Here is a 15,753-nt window from a genome sequence, read left to right as displayed (position 1 = left end):
GAGTAAGATGAAAGACAGGGAGGAAAACTGATGGGAAAAGCCCTTTATTCTCAGTTGTGTCAATAGTAAGGGGAAAGAAAGAGACCAGCTCAGAAAGCCGGGATGAAAGGGATGGAAATGCTGCTGCCGGGGAAGCGATTGCCTTCTGATCACTATACACGGCGTCAATTAAAGAGCATCGAGATTGATTTTTGTTCCTGGCTTGTAGAATCAATCACATGATTTAGAGCTGCCCCAGCTCTGGGTATCTTGCATCTGGAGAGTGGTGCAACCTCCCAGAAGGCACTTGGTTTTAAAACATTTTTTTTGCAATGATTAATAGAGGAAGCAAGAGAATGGTGGGATAACAGAAAGCCACCTTGAGTTACGGAAATCTGTGGTGTTAAATGGATTGAGTTCATGGCGAAAGATGTGGTCAATCCTGATGACTTGTTTACATATCCCAGGCAAGCTTGAGACAAGATCAAGGCCTACGGCCCATGGGTGAGAAGTTGAGAAGCAACTGGTAAAACCTTAAAATGCTTGGTGAAGAGCAAATGCTTCAGTAGGCGTCAAAGGACAGCTTTACACATAAAAGCAGAAACAATGAAACAGGCTATTCAGAAACACCAGAACCCAGAGGAAATGACCCCAAGACAGAAAGGACATGGAGTGATGTTTAAAAGCATCTGATTCCCTGGCAGGTGAAACAGGGCAGCGAGGTGTGACAGCAATGGAAGAAGTCCCTGTGTCCCATCCAACCTCTGACATCAAAACAAAGGCTGGCTCTGGTCTTGAGCACAGGGAGCTGCGGCTCTTTAATAGAGTTTTGCATTAAAAGAATAGTCTTCTGAATAGACGGTTAGACTTCGAGGGAGCAGGAAGTGAAGCTGTATAGAATGGAGAATGGTTTAAAATGACAGCCTGTCATTTTATTTCCCTGTTGGAATTGTCTTTTGTAATCCTCATTCTCCAGGAAGCCTCAAATGGACAAGGAGACCGAGTCATTTACGTCACGAAGGCAGTCTGTCCTTTAGGGGATGCCAGTGGAATTTGACTTTAAATTAGTCATGCAAAAAAAATCTTGACACTTTGGCCTTTGGGAAAAGGCCAAAAAGAAACTTGGATCATTCCAGGATACAGTATCAGTCCGGTTTAAGTAAGCACCTCAATTGCCAAAAGCTCAACTCACCACCCTGATAACAGTACTGTGTAAACCCAATGCGTCCTTTCGAGCCTCTGACAATTCTGAATTCCTTCCATTGCCCATCTCTGTCCCCTTTGCTCCATGTTTGCTGATTACCCACTGTTGCTTGGCTGCACTCAGTGCCTTGGATGGACTTAAATGCTGGAGTCTCTGGGGATTCCGTTCTTCTGGAGAAAGACCCGTAAGTGACAACTAAATAAGTTAAGACAGCACATTAGGGGACGTATTAAACAGATCAGTCCCCTCTTATCTGTTCTTTTTTTTCCCTGTGGGCTTCAGTCAATCATGGTCTGAAAACGTTAAATGGAAAAATCTGGAAGTAAAGAATTCAGAAGTTTAAAATAACTTGTATTACAGTATATCTTTTTTAAATTGTGAATTCTATTTTATTTTGAGCTTTTACTCTTTTACTCTGCCTAATTTATAAGCTAAACCTTATCATAGGTAAGGAGATTATATGTCAGGGTCAGCACACATCATCCTTTTGGGAATCTATCAGATGTCTAGATGTGTACTTTTCGTGGACAAGAAGAGGTCACTGTAGTGGAGACAGAACAAACAGGGTGACAGGACAGGGGCTATCTGACAGCTGGGGGTGGGGTGCTTATGCTCACTGGGTTCAGGAAGGGCCTGGGACTCAGTGACGCTGGATGCGAAACTCAGATAGGCAGAGGTGCGGGGACCCATTTGAGAGTTATCTGGAAGCAGGGGTGGCATCTGCTAAGAATGGAAGAGAAAGTGGTGAGGGTGGGGCGTGGCAAGCCGGGATTTCTAGACCTAGGCACACTGAATGAAGCGGGTCTGGTCTTTCCTGAAATCGAGCCTTGCACTGGCCTCGGTGCCATCCACCTGCAGAAGCCAAGCAGACAGGTGGAGAGAGGTGCTGAGAGCCCAGGGGAGACGTCTCGGTAAGAGAGAGGTTTTGGAGAAAAACTTCTGCACAGTTCCTGGCAGACCACCCAAGCTTACATTTGGTAATTAATAAACGCTTAGGAAGTGACTGAGTGATAATTCACGGAAGGGGGAAGTAGGCCGTTTGTTTTCTGGAAGGAGTTTTGAATCTCGTGGCAAGGAGTGTTCCGGAAGTGCCAGTAGAATGCCAGGTGCTGTGGTAGCTCACTAAGGATTAATTTACAAGGATGGATCTTGAGAAAGCAACGGACCATTATTTCCATGGGCGACTCTTCCTGACATAGCTGGCATCATTGCTCCACTGCTGGGACCCTCTGTTTCTCATCCTCAGGATTGTCATTCCGGTGACATGCTGACCTGGGCATCTTGCTCTGTTCCTTATCACTCCTGCTTTTCTCACCCAGTCAGGGACTGCTGTCCTTACCCTGACTGTCCCCAGTGACAGTCTCCCAGCCTGCTCTCCATAGGTGAACCGGCCTTGGCTCTCGCACACTACAGAGTACCTGTTATGCATCAGGCACCCCTGCTTGTCACATTTGTAGCAACCCTGCCAAGTGGATCTCCACCCTTGGCTTTGGCTTTTGTCATTCCAGAAGGCTGAGGGCTTGGCTCTAAGACAGATGGCTAGAGACCGACAGAGCATGAAGTCAGAACTCCACATGACTGCAGCTCAGCTCTCCCATTCCTGGCTTGGCTAGCTCTCGAGCTCTTGCCTGCGGACTTACCCTGCACCTCCCCTCACCTAGCTGCTCAGTGAAACTCATAAGACAAGTGGTACAAATGGTGGCTTGCAAATGGTTTACAAGTCAGGCTGAACTGAGACTTATCCTGGAGTCACAGACCTCCTATCTCTGTCACTTTGGATTCGTATGGATGTGTGTTGATCTTGTGAGCCTGGGGCTCCTATTCTGAGAGATGCATCGCCTGAGAAGGGACAAACAATTAGAGAGAGAACAGAGACTATAGAGACATAGAGCCATCCAGACAGGGACCAGGGCAGAGGGGTAAGAGGAGATGGGCTGACGATGAAGGGGAGAGCAGAGCTGGGTATAGAGTTGAAGCAGGAAAAAAAAGTTACATCAGAAGTCAGTATTCATTGTTCAGACAAATAAACCCTCACGAGCTAGTAAACATGTTCCAAGAACACCACTCTGTCCATATGCTCCACCGAGAAGACATTCTGTTGTCTTTGTTGAGTAGGTTTCTCCAAGGAGACAGGTGCATCACTAGGCAAAATGCTGTTTAACTAAACAATGTCTTTAGCGGGAACATCTCAAAGGAAGTGTGGCCTCCACTCCCAAGAGGCCCGGCGCTGAGAGGCCCAGCAATTTGGACAGGAAATAGTCACAGTTATCATAACATTGGAAGACAAAGTGAACCAAAGCTGGGCCCACTGTTACCTTTGCTTCCCAGCCAAGTTGCCCCTTTATCACCTGATACCTGTCTTACTGGTTGGCCACAGGCAGCCTGCTGAGGAACTGGAGCTAACGGGCAGTCACTCTATACCAGGTCTCCTGATGGCATGGAGTATGAAACCTCAGGAGACCAGCTACCTGTGGTCTAGCTAGCAGTCATCCATTTGAGCCAAATTAGTCAAGGTAGAGAGGTGAAAAACATGGTTTAAAACACGGGGAGGCCTTAAAAGCACACATGCACTGTGTGCTGGGATCCAGCTGATGGCGAGGATTGTATGGCGGGTCCTCAACACCCTGGATGTCTGCAGAGCATCACCTGTGATCCAGGAGGAGTTTCTGTGATGCTAGCATCTACCTATTGCCTTTACTCAAAGGAGAGTTGTCATGTTGCCAGGATTTTGAGACACATTCATTCTGTCTCTGTCTCTGTCTCTCCCTCCCTCCCTCCCTCCCTCCTCACTCCCTCCCTCCCTCCCTCCCTCTCCCCCCTTTCTCTTTCTCTCTCTTTCTCTCTCTCTCTCTCTCTCTCTCTCTCTCTCTCACACACACACACACACACACACACACACACACACACACAGACTCAATAGTCTTGAACACTCACATTTATGCCATCATTTTTCCCCATGTATTAAGATATTGTAAATGCCAATAGCTAAGTTCTTTGCCATGGTTCACACGCCTGGACCATAAGCGCTCCGTGCACACTGCCGACGTTGCTTTATCATCCCCTGTGGTTTCCAGCAACGGTGCTGGTGTTCAGCTTCTGTTATTGTCTCCAATGCAGTTCTTACTTATATTTAAATTCTTAGTTGCGTTCCAAATTTTATTTTGATTTGATCATGTACACAAGCATGTGCATAAACATGTGTTCTTGAATATGGGTACATGCATGTGTGCACATATGTAGACGTGTATAGTCCAGAGGGCAATTTCAGTGCTGTTATTCAAGATTCATCTGCCTATGTTTGAGACAGGGCCTCTCAATGACCTGAAACTTGTTGAATAGGCTAGGTTGGCTGGATGGTTAGGAAGCACCGGGGATTTGCCTATGTCTGTCTTCCCAGCGCCGGGAGTACAAGCACGTCTCCACGCCTGGCTTCTTTTAGGTTGTTCTGAGGACTGAACTCAGGTCTGCACACTTACAAGGCATACGCTACCAACTGAGCCATCACCAAGTCTGTTCTAATTATATTCTCCTCATCTCCCCTCATCTCAAAGCTGCACCCTACATATAAACCCTTGCCGAAGAAACACTACATGCAAAGAAGCAGCGGGTGAATTTCAGTAGCCACTTTCACAACTCTGATTTCACCTAAAGCAAATTAACTTTTCTCTTGTGTACATGTTACCGAGTATGACACAGAGGAGCTGGTGAGACCATCAGACTGCCCAGGAAAGTAGAACTCATCTTGGACTGTTTTCATAGTCAGATCTTTCTCCCTCTCTATCGACATTCCTGAGATGAGGAAGTCTATACTCTCTATTAAAATCAAGATTATCTGATGAATTTCACTCCCTTTCCACAGAAGTAAAATTGTAAGTGGGAAACTGGCTAACATGTGAGAGAGAGAGAGAGAGAGAGATAAGGTAGCTGTGGTTACGGGCACGCACGTATTTGAGTCTTTGAAATAGTTCAAAACCACCCAAATCACTGATGTTCCCTAATGAGTGTGACGAGTGCTGGCACGGGAGGCTCCTCACTTGGTGTGGGCCAACAGAGAGCCTTAGAAGCTGCTGCTCTGTACTTAACTCAAACAATACCGAAAACAGCTCAGACCCACGGGCCTTTGGCTCAAAGGGTATTAGGTGGGCTATTTACAAACAGATCGGGATGAAAACAGGAAACGGCACTTTGATCTTGCCCTTCAAAGCTTGTGATGAGCAAACCCACTTATTAAGGGGTTGGGGAGAGCAATGGAAGCTTCTGCGAGCTTGTTGGAGTTTTTATGAACAAATACATTCTGAATGCTATTTCCAGGGTCAGAACATAGTTACTTTGAACATACAGCTTTATTATTTTTAAAATGTCAAGTAAACATGATAAAACTACTAGGTTTATACCCAAGAATTTAGCAGTTTGGTGTGTTTTCTGGAAACATTTCATAACTGAGCATGATAAAAAGAACTAAAGCATGATGGTCACATGTCACAGATGTCGAGGTCAGAAGCCCTAGCAGGAAGGCCTAGCTTTTGCTTTGCTAAAACATGGCCACCAAATTGCCTTCTAAATAACTGCGTGTGCCCAAGGATAACTGCTGCGGCCATCTTTGGCTAGAGAAGCCTTTTGTTTTTTTAAATGGGGGGAACATTAACTACAGGGGCTCCTAATTTGTCAGATTGTTAAACGGAAGTGATTAGATGAATGCCAAGTCATAGATGGGACACCCCTATCAGTCCCTCCAAAGCTCAGGTGACATTGCTGGCTGAAGGGAGGTTGGGGACAATGAGAGAGCAGGACTCTTGGCCACACAGCATCTCTGATTGCCTGTACAAGGCCTCAAGATCTGCACAACATCAGCCTTGCCAATCTTCTGTCACAGAGGGAGACGGTGCCCAGGAGGCCCCACCCATCTCTGAGGATTCATGGGTAGCTAATGGTTGCTAGGAGAGCTAGAGCCATCTTGTTTAGTAGTGCACTGTAGTATTCTGTAAGGCGCCCGTGCTGCTATTACCAACCCGAATGAAACTTCTTGGGACACATGCACACATGGGGGTGGGCTAGTTACAAATAAGAAGATTAGTGGGATGGGGACACGCCTAGATATGGGGGCGAATATGATATAAACATGTATAAAACGCCACAATGAAACCTGTAATTGTATTTAGTTAGCATAAGCTAATAAAGAATCCTGAAAAGAGTCAGAGCCCCTGTGACACAAAACAAGGGCATTGCATGTTTTGTGGCATTTACAAAGAGTTTTGTTTATCTCTGTATTTGTTAAAGATGTGAGACATCTGATCGTAAAACCAGGTACTGAGATAACATGTAGTCTCAATCTATATAGTTATGAAGACATTCAATTTGGTAACACTGTACCAAACGTTAATAGAAATCGCCCCCCAGGAAACCCGAAGCCCCTCCAGCACCATCCCACTGAGCTGCCAATACATCACACTTAACAAGGTGCACTGCAGAGAGCTGAGTACCGACCTCCCGGGGACAAATGATCCTCTTGGGACGAGGTGCCTCTTGCTGGAGCTGATACACTGCCAAAAGAAAAGATGATGATTATAATTAGGAAGCCGCACTGCCTAAGCAACACAGCTTCACATGTTCTCAGCCGGGTTCAGCCTCAGGACCGAAGATAAAAAAACCCACAGAGCACAGACACATCCTTCAGACTGGGCGAAGTCAGAAGTCAGCTCATTTATATGGAAATTAGTCACTGAATGCAAACCAGCAAAATTGATTTTTTTCCCCCTCTCTTATAAAGCCAATTTAGCTTCATAATTGTTGCTGGCGATGTTCATTCTATGGCTTTCTTGGGAGACTAGATACAGGTAAAATGCTTTTGATTATTTTAGAGATGAATTCCTGCTTGTGAGTACCTGCATGTAAGATGATATAACAGGATCCCTCAATTTAAATGCTGATGGCTCCTGACACAGTGAGAAAAGACCCGGCATCAGAGACTGCCATTTATGAAATGTACAGTTATGTACAAAGACACTGGATTCTGTGAGTGAAGAAAATACCAAGCCTCTGAGTCCCTGGCTCTCTGACTTCTTTCTCTGTCTCTGTCTCTCTGCTTCTGTCTCTGTCTGTCTCTGTCTGTCTGTCTTTGTCTCTCTGTGTCTCTGCCTTTGTTGCTGTCTGTCTCTGTTTCTCTCTGTGTCTGTCTGTCTGTCTCTCTCTCTCTCACTCTCCCTCTCTCTCTCTCTCTCTGTCTCTCTCTCTCTCTCTCTCTCTCTCTCTCTCTCTCTCTCACACACACACACACACACACACACACACACACACACACACACACACCTCTCACTGTGGCTTCTCATTCATCTGATCATTGTCCCAACTACTGTCATTTCTCTTTGGCTCTTTCCTGGGCACTCTCGAATCTTAAGGAATAAGTTCCGGAACCTATTTAAATGACAGGCTTGTGCCCTGAATAGATTTTGTTGTTTTGGTTTGGTTGTTGTTTTGTTCTGTTTTATTAGTTTTTTGTCAACTCAGCACAAACCAGGGTCACCTGGAAGGAGAAACCATAGTTGAGAAAATGCCACCATAAGATTGGCTTAGAAACAAGTCTGTGGGGCTATTTACTTAATTAGTGACTGATAAGGGAAGGCTGTGTCCACTGTGGGTGGATCCACCCTTAGGCTGTTGGTGCTGCAGAGTATAAGAAAACAGACCAAGCAAGCCATGGATAGCAAGGTAAGCAGCACCACTCCAAGGCTTCTGCCTCAGTTCCTGCCTCCAGGTTCCCGCATAATAAATAGACTGTGATCAGGGCCTGAGGCCAAAGCAGCACTTTCCTCTCAAGCCACTTTCCTGGGTTTGCATGCTATTTTGCTCACAGCATGCACAAAGCGTGCACAAGACAGGTGACTGCATTCAGCTCAACTCACCAGACAGTTAATAGGATTTTTCAGACTATAATGAGGGATTTTTCTTCTGCTGGACTAGTCTGAATTCCTCTCCTCCTCCTTTAATCCCTGTTTTTCCTTTGTCTCTCTTTTCGGCAGTGCCAGGATTCAATGCAGCGCTCCTTGTCTATGTGAGCAGGCACTCTACCTCTGAGCTGAACCTCACGTGTCCCTCTTCAAGCTAACTGCTACCTTATGCCAACACCTCAGACTTTCTTCACTGCCATGAAGAAAGAGGAAAGACTAATTTTAGACAGAGTAAGTCTATAAAAAGGTAAAATTTACATTTTATAAGGTATTTTAAGAAAACACAATAATACACGTACAAATTTCTGATTTAATCTCGGTCTGGAAAACCAAATGGGAGACTCTTAAGGAAGAGGCACACAGTGTGGATATGGACATGGGAACTATGGGACTTCATCTATAATTACAGCTCCCGCATGCTTTCGGCTCAACATGGATGTCCTCTTACCCAATTAAGTATGGACTCCAAAGCACCGGCATAGAGCACACTAGGTACTGCTGCCCCGTGTTCCAAGTGTGAGTTGCCCACCTTTCACAATAGGTTCAAAAAATATAACTCGGGGTAACTCTAAGCAAGCGAAAGACTCATATGATAAGAATTTAAGACATGGAAGAAAGAAATGGAAGAAGTTATCAGCAGATGGAAAATTTCCCATGTTTATGGATTAGTGAGATTTATCTGGTGACAGTCAGGATGTCAGATGAATGGGTAAAATTATTTAAAAAAGATTTATATAGTGAAAATAGACATGCTACCAAAAGTAATCTACAAATTTAGTGCAATCCTCATCAAAGTGCCAACGTGATTCTTCACATGACTTGAAAAGACAACTTCCAGCTTCATACGGAAACACAAAATCCCCAGGACAGCTAAAACGATCTTGAGTGGTAAAGGAACTGCTGAAGGTGCCACAACCAACCCCGCAGCCTCAAATTATACCACCATGTGACTCAGCTGTAGTGATAAAAACAGCAGGTGATTGCCATAAAAGCAGTCATGTTGATCAATGGACTAGAACTGGCGCGGGAAACTTTCTGAACAGGACACCGATAGCACAGGCACTAAGAACTACAATTAATAGGAGAGACCTCATGAAACTGAGAAGATTCTGTGTGGCAAAGGGCAAAATTATTCAGACAAAATGGCAGCTATAAAATGGTAAAAGGTTTTTTTGCTTGTTTTTCTTTTCACCAACTACACTTTCGATAGAGGGCTAATGTAGGAAGCGGGTCTGATGCTAAGGTTCTCCGATTGGTTCTTCATCTATCAGTAAAGAAAGCCTTGGCCAATTGCTGGGCGGAAGGTAAGGCGGGACTTCCGGATTTCTGGAGGACGTTGAGGGGAAGCAAGGGAGAACAGAATTTGCTTTGCTTTGGAGCGAGGACAACTGAGCAACCATGTGAGGTCTCAAAACGGAGTGGCCACAGAGACTGCTCCTGCAGGCGGGTGGTCAGGGGAGTTTAGCAACTGAAGTTTAGGCCAGGCGGAGAGATGGGGATAAGAAATCAATAAGGGCGTGCTTTTCCAGGTGGGAGATAGCAGCGCCCAGCAACTGTGCCAAGGAGGCAAGTTAAAACTGAAAAATTGAGTGTGTCTTTTATCCGAGGATTCAAGGGAAGCCTGGAGGGGGCTGGTAGTGCGGACAATCCCGGAGCAAAGGCAGGTAGAGCGTAAAACTACACACAACAGGCTAATATCCAAAATATATAAGGAATCCAAAATATATAAACAATGAACATCAGAGAAACAACACAAGTAAAAATGGGGTGGAGATCTATACATTAAAGACATGTTCAATATCCCTAGTCATCAGGAGAATGCAAATCAACACTACATTGAGATTTTTATCTTACCGCAGTTAAAATGGCCCTAATCAATTTAAAAAGAAAAAAAAACCTGATAACTTATGCTGGTGAAGATCTGAGGCAGGGGAACACTGATCTGTTGCTGGTGGGAATGCAAACTTACACAGTCGCTATGGAGATGAGTGAGGCAGTTCCTTAGGAAGCCGAAAATAGATCTACCTCAAGATTCAGATACACGACTCTTGAGCAGAACCCCAGAGAATGCTTCATCCTACTAAACAGACACCAATCAACCATGTTTCTTGTTCTGTTTATAACAGCCAGAAGCTGAAAACAGCCTAGGTATCCATCAATAGATGGATGGATAAAGAAAATGCAGTGTATTTACACAATGAAATATTACTCAGCTATTTAAAAAAATCTAATGAAATTTGAAGGTAAAGGGATGGAGCTAGGGAAAAAAATCATCTTCAACAAGATAACCCAGACTCCAAAGATAAAATAGTATATATTCTCTTACATGTAGAGGTTAGCTGTTGAGTCTTTGAAAGGCAGTCTACAGTCTGTATAAATACAGTGGTTTTGTATATAGTAAGGATCTAGGAGGGAAGGGAAGGAGCTCCTTAGGATGGTGAGATAGAATAGATAGGATAAGCGTTGGGGAGACTGGATTAGAGGGTCAACAAGGGAAGGGTCAACGAGGGGATGGAATAGAGAGAACAGCCAAAAGTAAGGGCCATTCGAGGGGTCTTATGGAAACCTACTCCAGTAGATGCTTCTTAAAAATATATACATATATGAAAGAAATCCAAATGGAATCACTAATTATCAGGGAGACAAAGCTCTAATTAGACATCTCTTTCTACAAATGAACCCTCCAGTGGAATAGTTGACATCTAATTGAGTTTTTCAACAAAGGGTCCCCATGGAAACCCCCAAACAACTTAGACTGTTGCTAAAGTTATTTCTTGGTTGTTCTTTACAAACTGATCATAGGGTCCTATTGCTGAAGATAACCCCTATGTAACTCACCGAGCACAAATAACTTAGGCCAGTGACTACCTAGAGCCTTCACCCTACTAACTAGCGTTGATGATACTAGAAGGTACGCTTCAGCAACCAAAGAAAGGTAGACAGCAACCCACGTACAAACTCTTGGATCTACAACGGTGACCTGTCTATGTCACATGCTGGTGCAATAGAGGCACAAAACTTGTGGGAGTAACCAACCACTCTCTGATTGGAGTTAAGTCCACTGCATACCCAGCACTGTTTTGGTGCCGAGGAAGCTGAGGCTGAGGCTTGATAGGTCAGGGACCTAGGGGAAAACCAAATACTACTGTTGTGCTTATGGAGAGTAGCAATAGAAGGACTCCCAATAACATCCTGCTATACTCATAGATCAGGATCTTGTTCAGCCTCCATCAGAGAAGCTTCTCCCTGCAGTAGATGGGAACCAATACAGAGGCCCACAAGTGGACAGTGGACAGTGCACAGAGTGACATTAGATTATTCAGACTCCATTAGACCTGTGCTCTTGGGATTCAGGGACCTCTGTGGAAGAGGAGGTAGGACATACATAAGAACTGGTAGAGATAGAATAAAGGCCGTCTGGACACAATAGGACTGACACACATATAACTCACAGATACTGAGACTGCATGCACAGGTCTCAAGCAGATGGGATCTCAGTACCCCATCCCTAACCCTAAAGCCATCTGCAATTGAAAGCCACTGGCCAAAGATCAGTTTTCTGCAATGGAGTCTCACTGGATATACAAACCCCATTTAAGGGGCAGACATTGTGCTGTGCAGTAGATGACTAACACAAAATGAACTCAGTGGTATTGAAGATATATGTGTGTGTGTGTGTGTGTGTGTGTGTGTGTGTGTGTTTGTGTGTCTTATAATCTTTTGTTTGGGCTTTAACCTTACAGGTCTTATATATTATGGTTCAAAAAAGGGCAAAGGGAATGCAGTACACAGCCAGACCCCTATATGCAGGTCTTTCTCACTTGCAGATTCAATTAAATACTCACTGAAGACACAGAAACAAACTGTGCCCATACTGAGCATGTATTGCTCTTTCTCATCAGCGTTCCCCAAACACTTGGGGAACTACTGTTTACATTGTATTTCACATTGCATTTGGCACTGAAAATCATCTAAAGTAATCTGGCATCCATAGGAGCCTGTGTGTGTTTCACGTGCAAATACTACATGATATTATAGTAACAACTGCAGCTTCTTCAGCTTCAGTATCTGCAGGAGGCCTGGAACCAATGTCCCACAGAGAGCAGAGGACTATTGTATAAACACAGACACACACAGACACACACACACACACACACACACACACACACACACACACACAAAAGACATACAAATTCATTGTAAGAAAAGGATCAAAGAAATAGTCTGTTTATATTCATTCTTGCTTATGTCTTTATAAATAAGCTCTGGTAGGAGCAAGGAAGTAATGGGAGCAATTGCCTTTGAGAAATGAAAAGCGAGAGAGGACAGCGGCAAGATGGAGCTCCACATGAATATCTTCCTGGTGCCTTGATTTGAGAACCACACATAGATATGTATCCCTTACTCAAAAAGAAGAGAAAGGCTCTGAGAAACAGAATTGTTAAGAAGGCTTGCAGAAGGGGGATGGGAGGACAAGCTGGCCAGTGACAGAGAAACAAGGATTCTTGCCATCCTCAAGACCCCAGGGAGGCTGCACAGAAAGTCTCTCTGTTCATCTTGTACCAGCAGGACACTTACTCCTTGGCTGGCTCATTGCAGGATGAGGCTGTGAGACAGCGTAGTGTAAACTACAAAGGCTGTTCCCTGCAAAGCCTCTGTAAAACTCACATAGGTTTACATTCAAGTGGAATCTGGAATCGCAGAAAAATTCCCCTCTCACCTCTCTTCCCATTGTCAGTGCTCCCCGAAGCCAACAGTTCTCCGGAGACTTGCGGGGACAGCTCTGTGAATACCTTCTGTGTTGGAGGAGTCTAGGGAGGGGCTCCTGTCACAAGACTAGAGAAGTCTGAGCTAAATGCTCCTTTGCAAGTCACATCAGCAAATGTATGAGCACCAGGCACCACTGTCAGCATTATGTAGAGGCTGAGAGGGTGAATGGGATGCAGGCACAGAGAAAGGAAGGGCTTACTAAGCTTAGCCTGCCAGTGACTCTGGACAATGCTTCTGTGTCTTCAGAGCCCAGAAAGCCCAACTTGGTATTGCTAACATACCTGTGTTACAGATGTGGAAAGGCAGCACAGAGAAGTCAGTTCAGTGTGAGGACACTCAGCTGAACTGTGGTCCTTTGATTTCAAAGTCCTGGTTTAAGTGTTCCTGGGCCTCAGGCCATTTGCATTCACTTTCTCTGTGCTGATCTTTCCTAAGCCATCCAGGTGATAACTCAGGGCATCCATTCAGGTCTCCACTTCAGTCTTGGTGTCTCAGGGAAGCCTTGGTATCTGTGCCCATGCACATCAATCCCACTCTGCTCCTTCCTGCTGCTTGGTGTCCTCCCAGCCCTCACTAGCATGAACACCATTAATAGATAAAAACAAGTGTTTATTTCTGGTATACTATCTATCTTGACTAATGTGGGGTCACAAGGCCAGCCACTTGGCTCTGTGTGCTGCATTGAGGCCAGCACTAAGAACAGAGAGAACCTGATGAGGGAAAGGCTGTGCCTTAGGGTGAATCTGAGGGAGTCACAATACAGACACACATCCACAGGGGACAAGAACTTCCAAGACTGGCACAAGGGGAAGCCATTTGGCTTCCCTGGGTCATTCAGGTAAAGGGACATGGGTCTCTCTTTGAGGGACTGAGGTGGGGTAGCTGTCGGTACAGACAAAAGGGTGGAAGGAAAAGGGAGTCTCATTTGAGAATATGTCTACGTCAGATTGGCCCATGGGCAAGACTGGGGAATTTTCTTCTCTTTTGACAAATCATTTCTTTAATTTTTGAGATTGTAATATAATTACATCATTTCTCCCTTCCTTTTCCTTTCTCCAAACCCTCCCATATATACTCCTCCCTTGCTCTCTTTCAAATTTACAGCATGTCAGCATGTTCTCTCTCTCTCATATATCTATTTATCATATATGTATATATATGTATATATGCACATACACTGTATAATGTTACTTGTATACTTGTATATATGCTTTTAGGGCTGATCATTTGGGATTGGATGGATAATCAGTTGATGTGCTTTCACTGGGGAAGACTCCTCTTCCTACTCTCAGCGTTCCTTAGCTGCCTGCAGCTCTTTGTGTGGGGCTAAGGCCTCTTGCGCTGTCTCCCACCTGCATCTCTATTGTTTTCCTTCAGCTTGTGTTTATAGGCAGTCATGCTGGTCAAACTTTACAGACATATCTCTGACATCCTATGAGACAGGAGCTCATGGAGAATTCCCTGCTCCTCTGTGTTGTCGGATCTTTCCACCCCTTCTACAATGATCCCTGAACCTTAGGTATAAAGTTGTAATTATATCACTTGGGACTGGGCTTCACAAGTCTGCATTTAGACTGGTTATAGTTTTCTGCAATGGTCTCCTTCTGTTGCAAAGAAAGATTTGTTTGATGAGAGGTGAGGACCCCACTCATCTGTGGCTATAAGGACAGACATTTAGAAGGAAGCTAAGGATTATGCCAATTTAGTAAAGTGACAGTTGAAGGTTCTCCTCCAAGATCCATGACTTCCCTGGGTAGTTGGCTAGGTTTCCAGCACCACACACGACTTCCCACTTGTTGAGTGATCTTAAGTCCAATTAGAAAGGTATTGGCCACCACCAAGTTATACATGCCACTGCTGACTCTTAGGGTTACTAGTCTGTCATGCTGGCCATTGCTGTGGTCTATAGATGTCATAATGGGGTAGGATTATTGGTTATTTCCCTCTGGAACTTGCATGACACCTTGTCTTCTAGTGCTTTTGGGTCAGCTCCATCTCCAGAGTCTCTGTGCTCTGTGTCCAAGGTGGATGGCATCTTCAGCAATCCAGACTTACTTCCGCCTCTGAAGGGCAACCAAGTACAATAGCAATCTTCCATAATATTTTAATGTCTTTTGGACAACCCTTAACAACCCAAAAGAGAGCTTCTCATGCCTGGTATTATTTTTGCTGCTGTTGCTAGTCTATGGACCTTAAGGGGAGCATTCAGTCCAGATGGGAACATTTAATTTAAACAATAAATGTCTATTTATACAGAGGGCTACATGTATCATAAATACATTTTAAGTAGATAGTTAATAGCATGATTCCTTATGCTTTTTTTAGACATGCCTATTTTTATCAATTCCTTCTATATCTATCCCGCTCCTTCTCCCTAATTACAGCCTCCCATTTTCCCGTTTTCCTGATCACATCACTTTTACCCTGTTATTCCCCTTTCTATTGTTCCCTCAGCTCCAACCCTGTGGTGGTCCCTTTTTATTTTCCTGGTTTCTGCAGTTACTACAAACTACATACTCACATCTGAAGATTTAACTAGGACCCTCAGATGAGAGAGAGCCTTATTTTTCTGGGTGTGAAATCACTCAGTATGATCTATTCCAGTTTCTGTTCTGTTCTGTTCATTCTATTCTATTCTATTCTATTCTATTCTATTCTATTCTATTCTATTCTATTCTATTCTATTTCAACATGATCTATTCTAGTTTACTTGCAAAGTTCAGAAGTTCACTTTTATGGCTGGATCATATTCCATAGCGTTCACGTACCACGTTTTCCTTTTCTATCCATCTGTTGCACTGGTTATAGAGTGTTCAGGTGGCTCCAATTTGCTATTGCGAATGTAACAACCATGAA

The 15,753-nt window shown here is 44.3% G+C and overlaps 1 protein-coding gene across 4 annotated transcripts in view; it reads right to left on the bottom strand.

Annotated features, from left to right (window-relative positions):
* The window catches only part of Chn2 (chimerin 2), a 259,262-nt gene that overhangs the window by 97,628 nt on the left and 145,881 nt on the right, over positions 1–15,753 (bottom strand). For 2 of the 4 annotated variants that reach the window (XM_087659490.1, NM_032084.2), the window contains 1 exon segment: positions 6,668–6,723. In XM_087659490.1, coding sequence (XP_087515616.1) covers positions 6,668–6,723 — 56 coding nt within the window. 4 annotated transcript variants of the gene reach the window in all.

Source organism: Rattus norvegicus, chromosome 4, assembly GCF_021556685.1.
Source record: "Rattus norvegicus strain SHRSP/BbbUtx chromosome 4, alternate assembly SHRSP_T2T, whole genome shotgun sequence".
Lineage (NCBI taxonomy): Eukaryota > Metazoa > Chordata > Mammalia > Rodentia > Muridae > Rattus > Rattus norvegicus.
The sequence above is the reverse complement of the archived record's forward strand: the minus strand, read 5'-3'. Positions and strand labels throughout refer to the sequence as shown.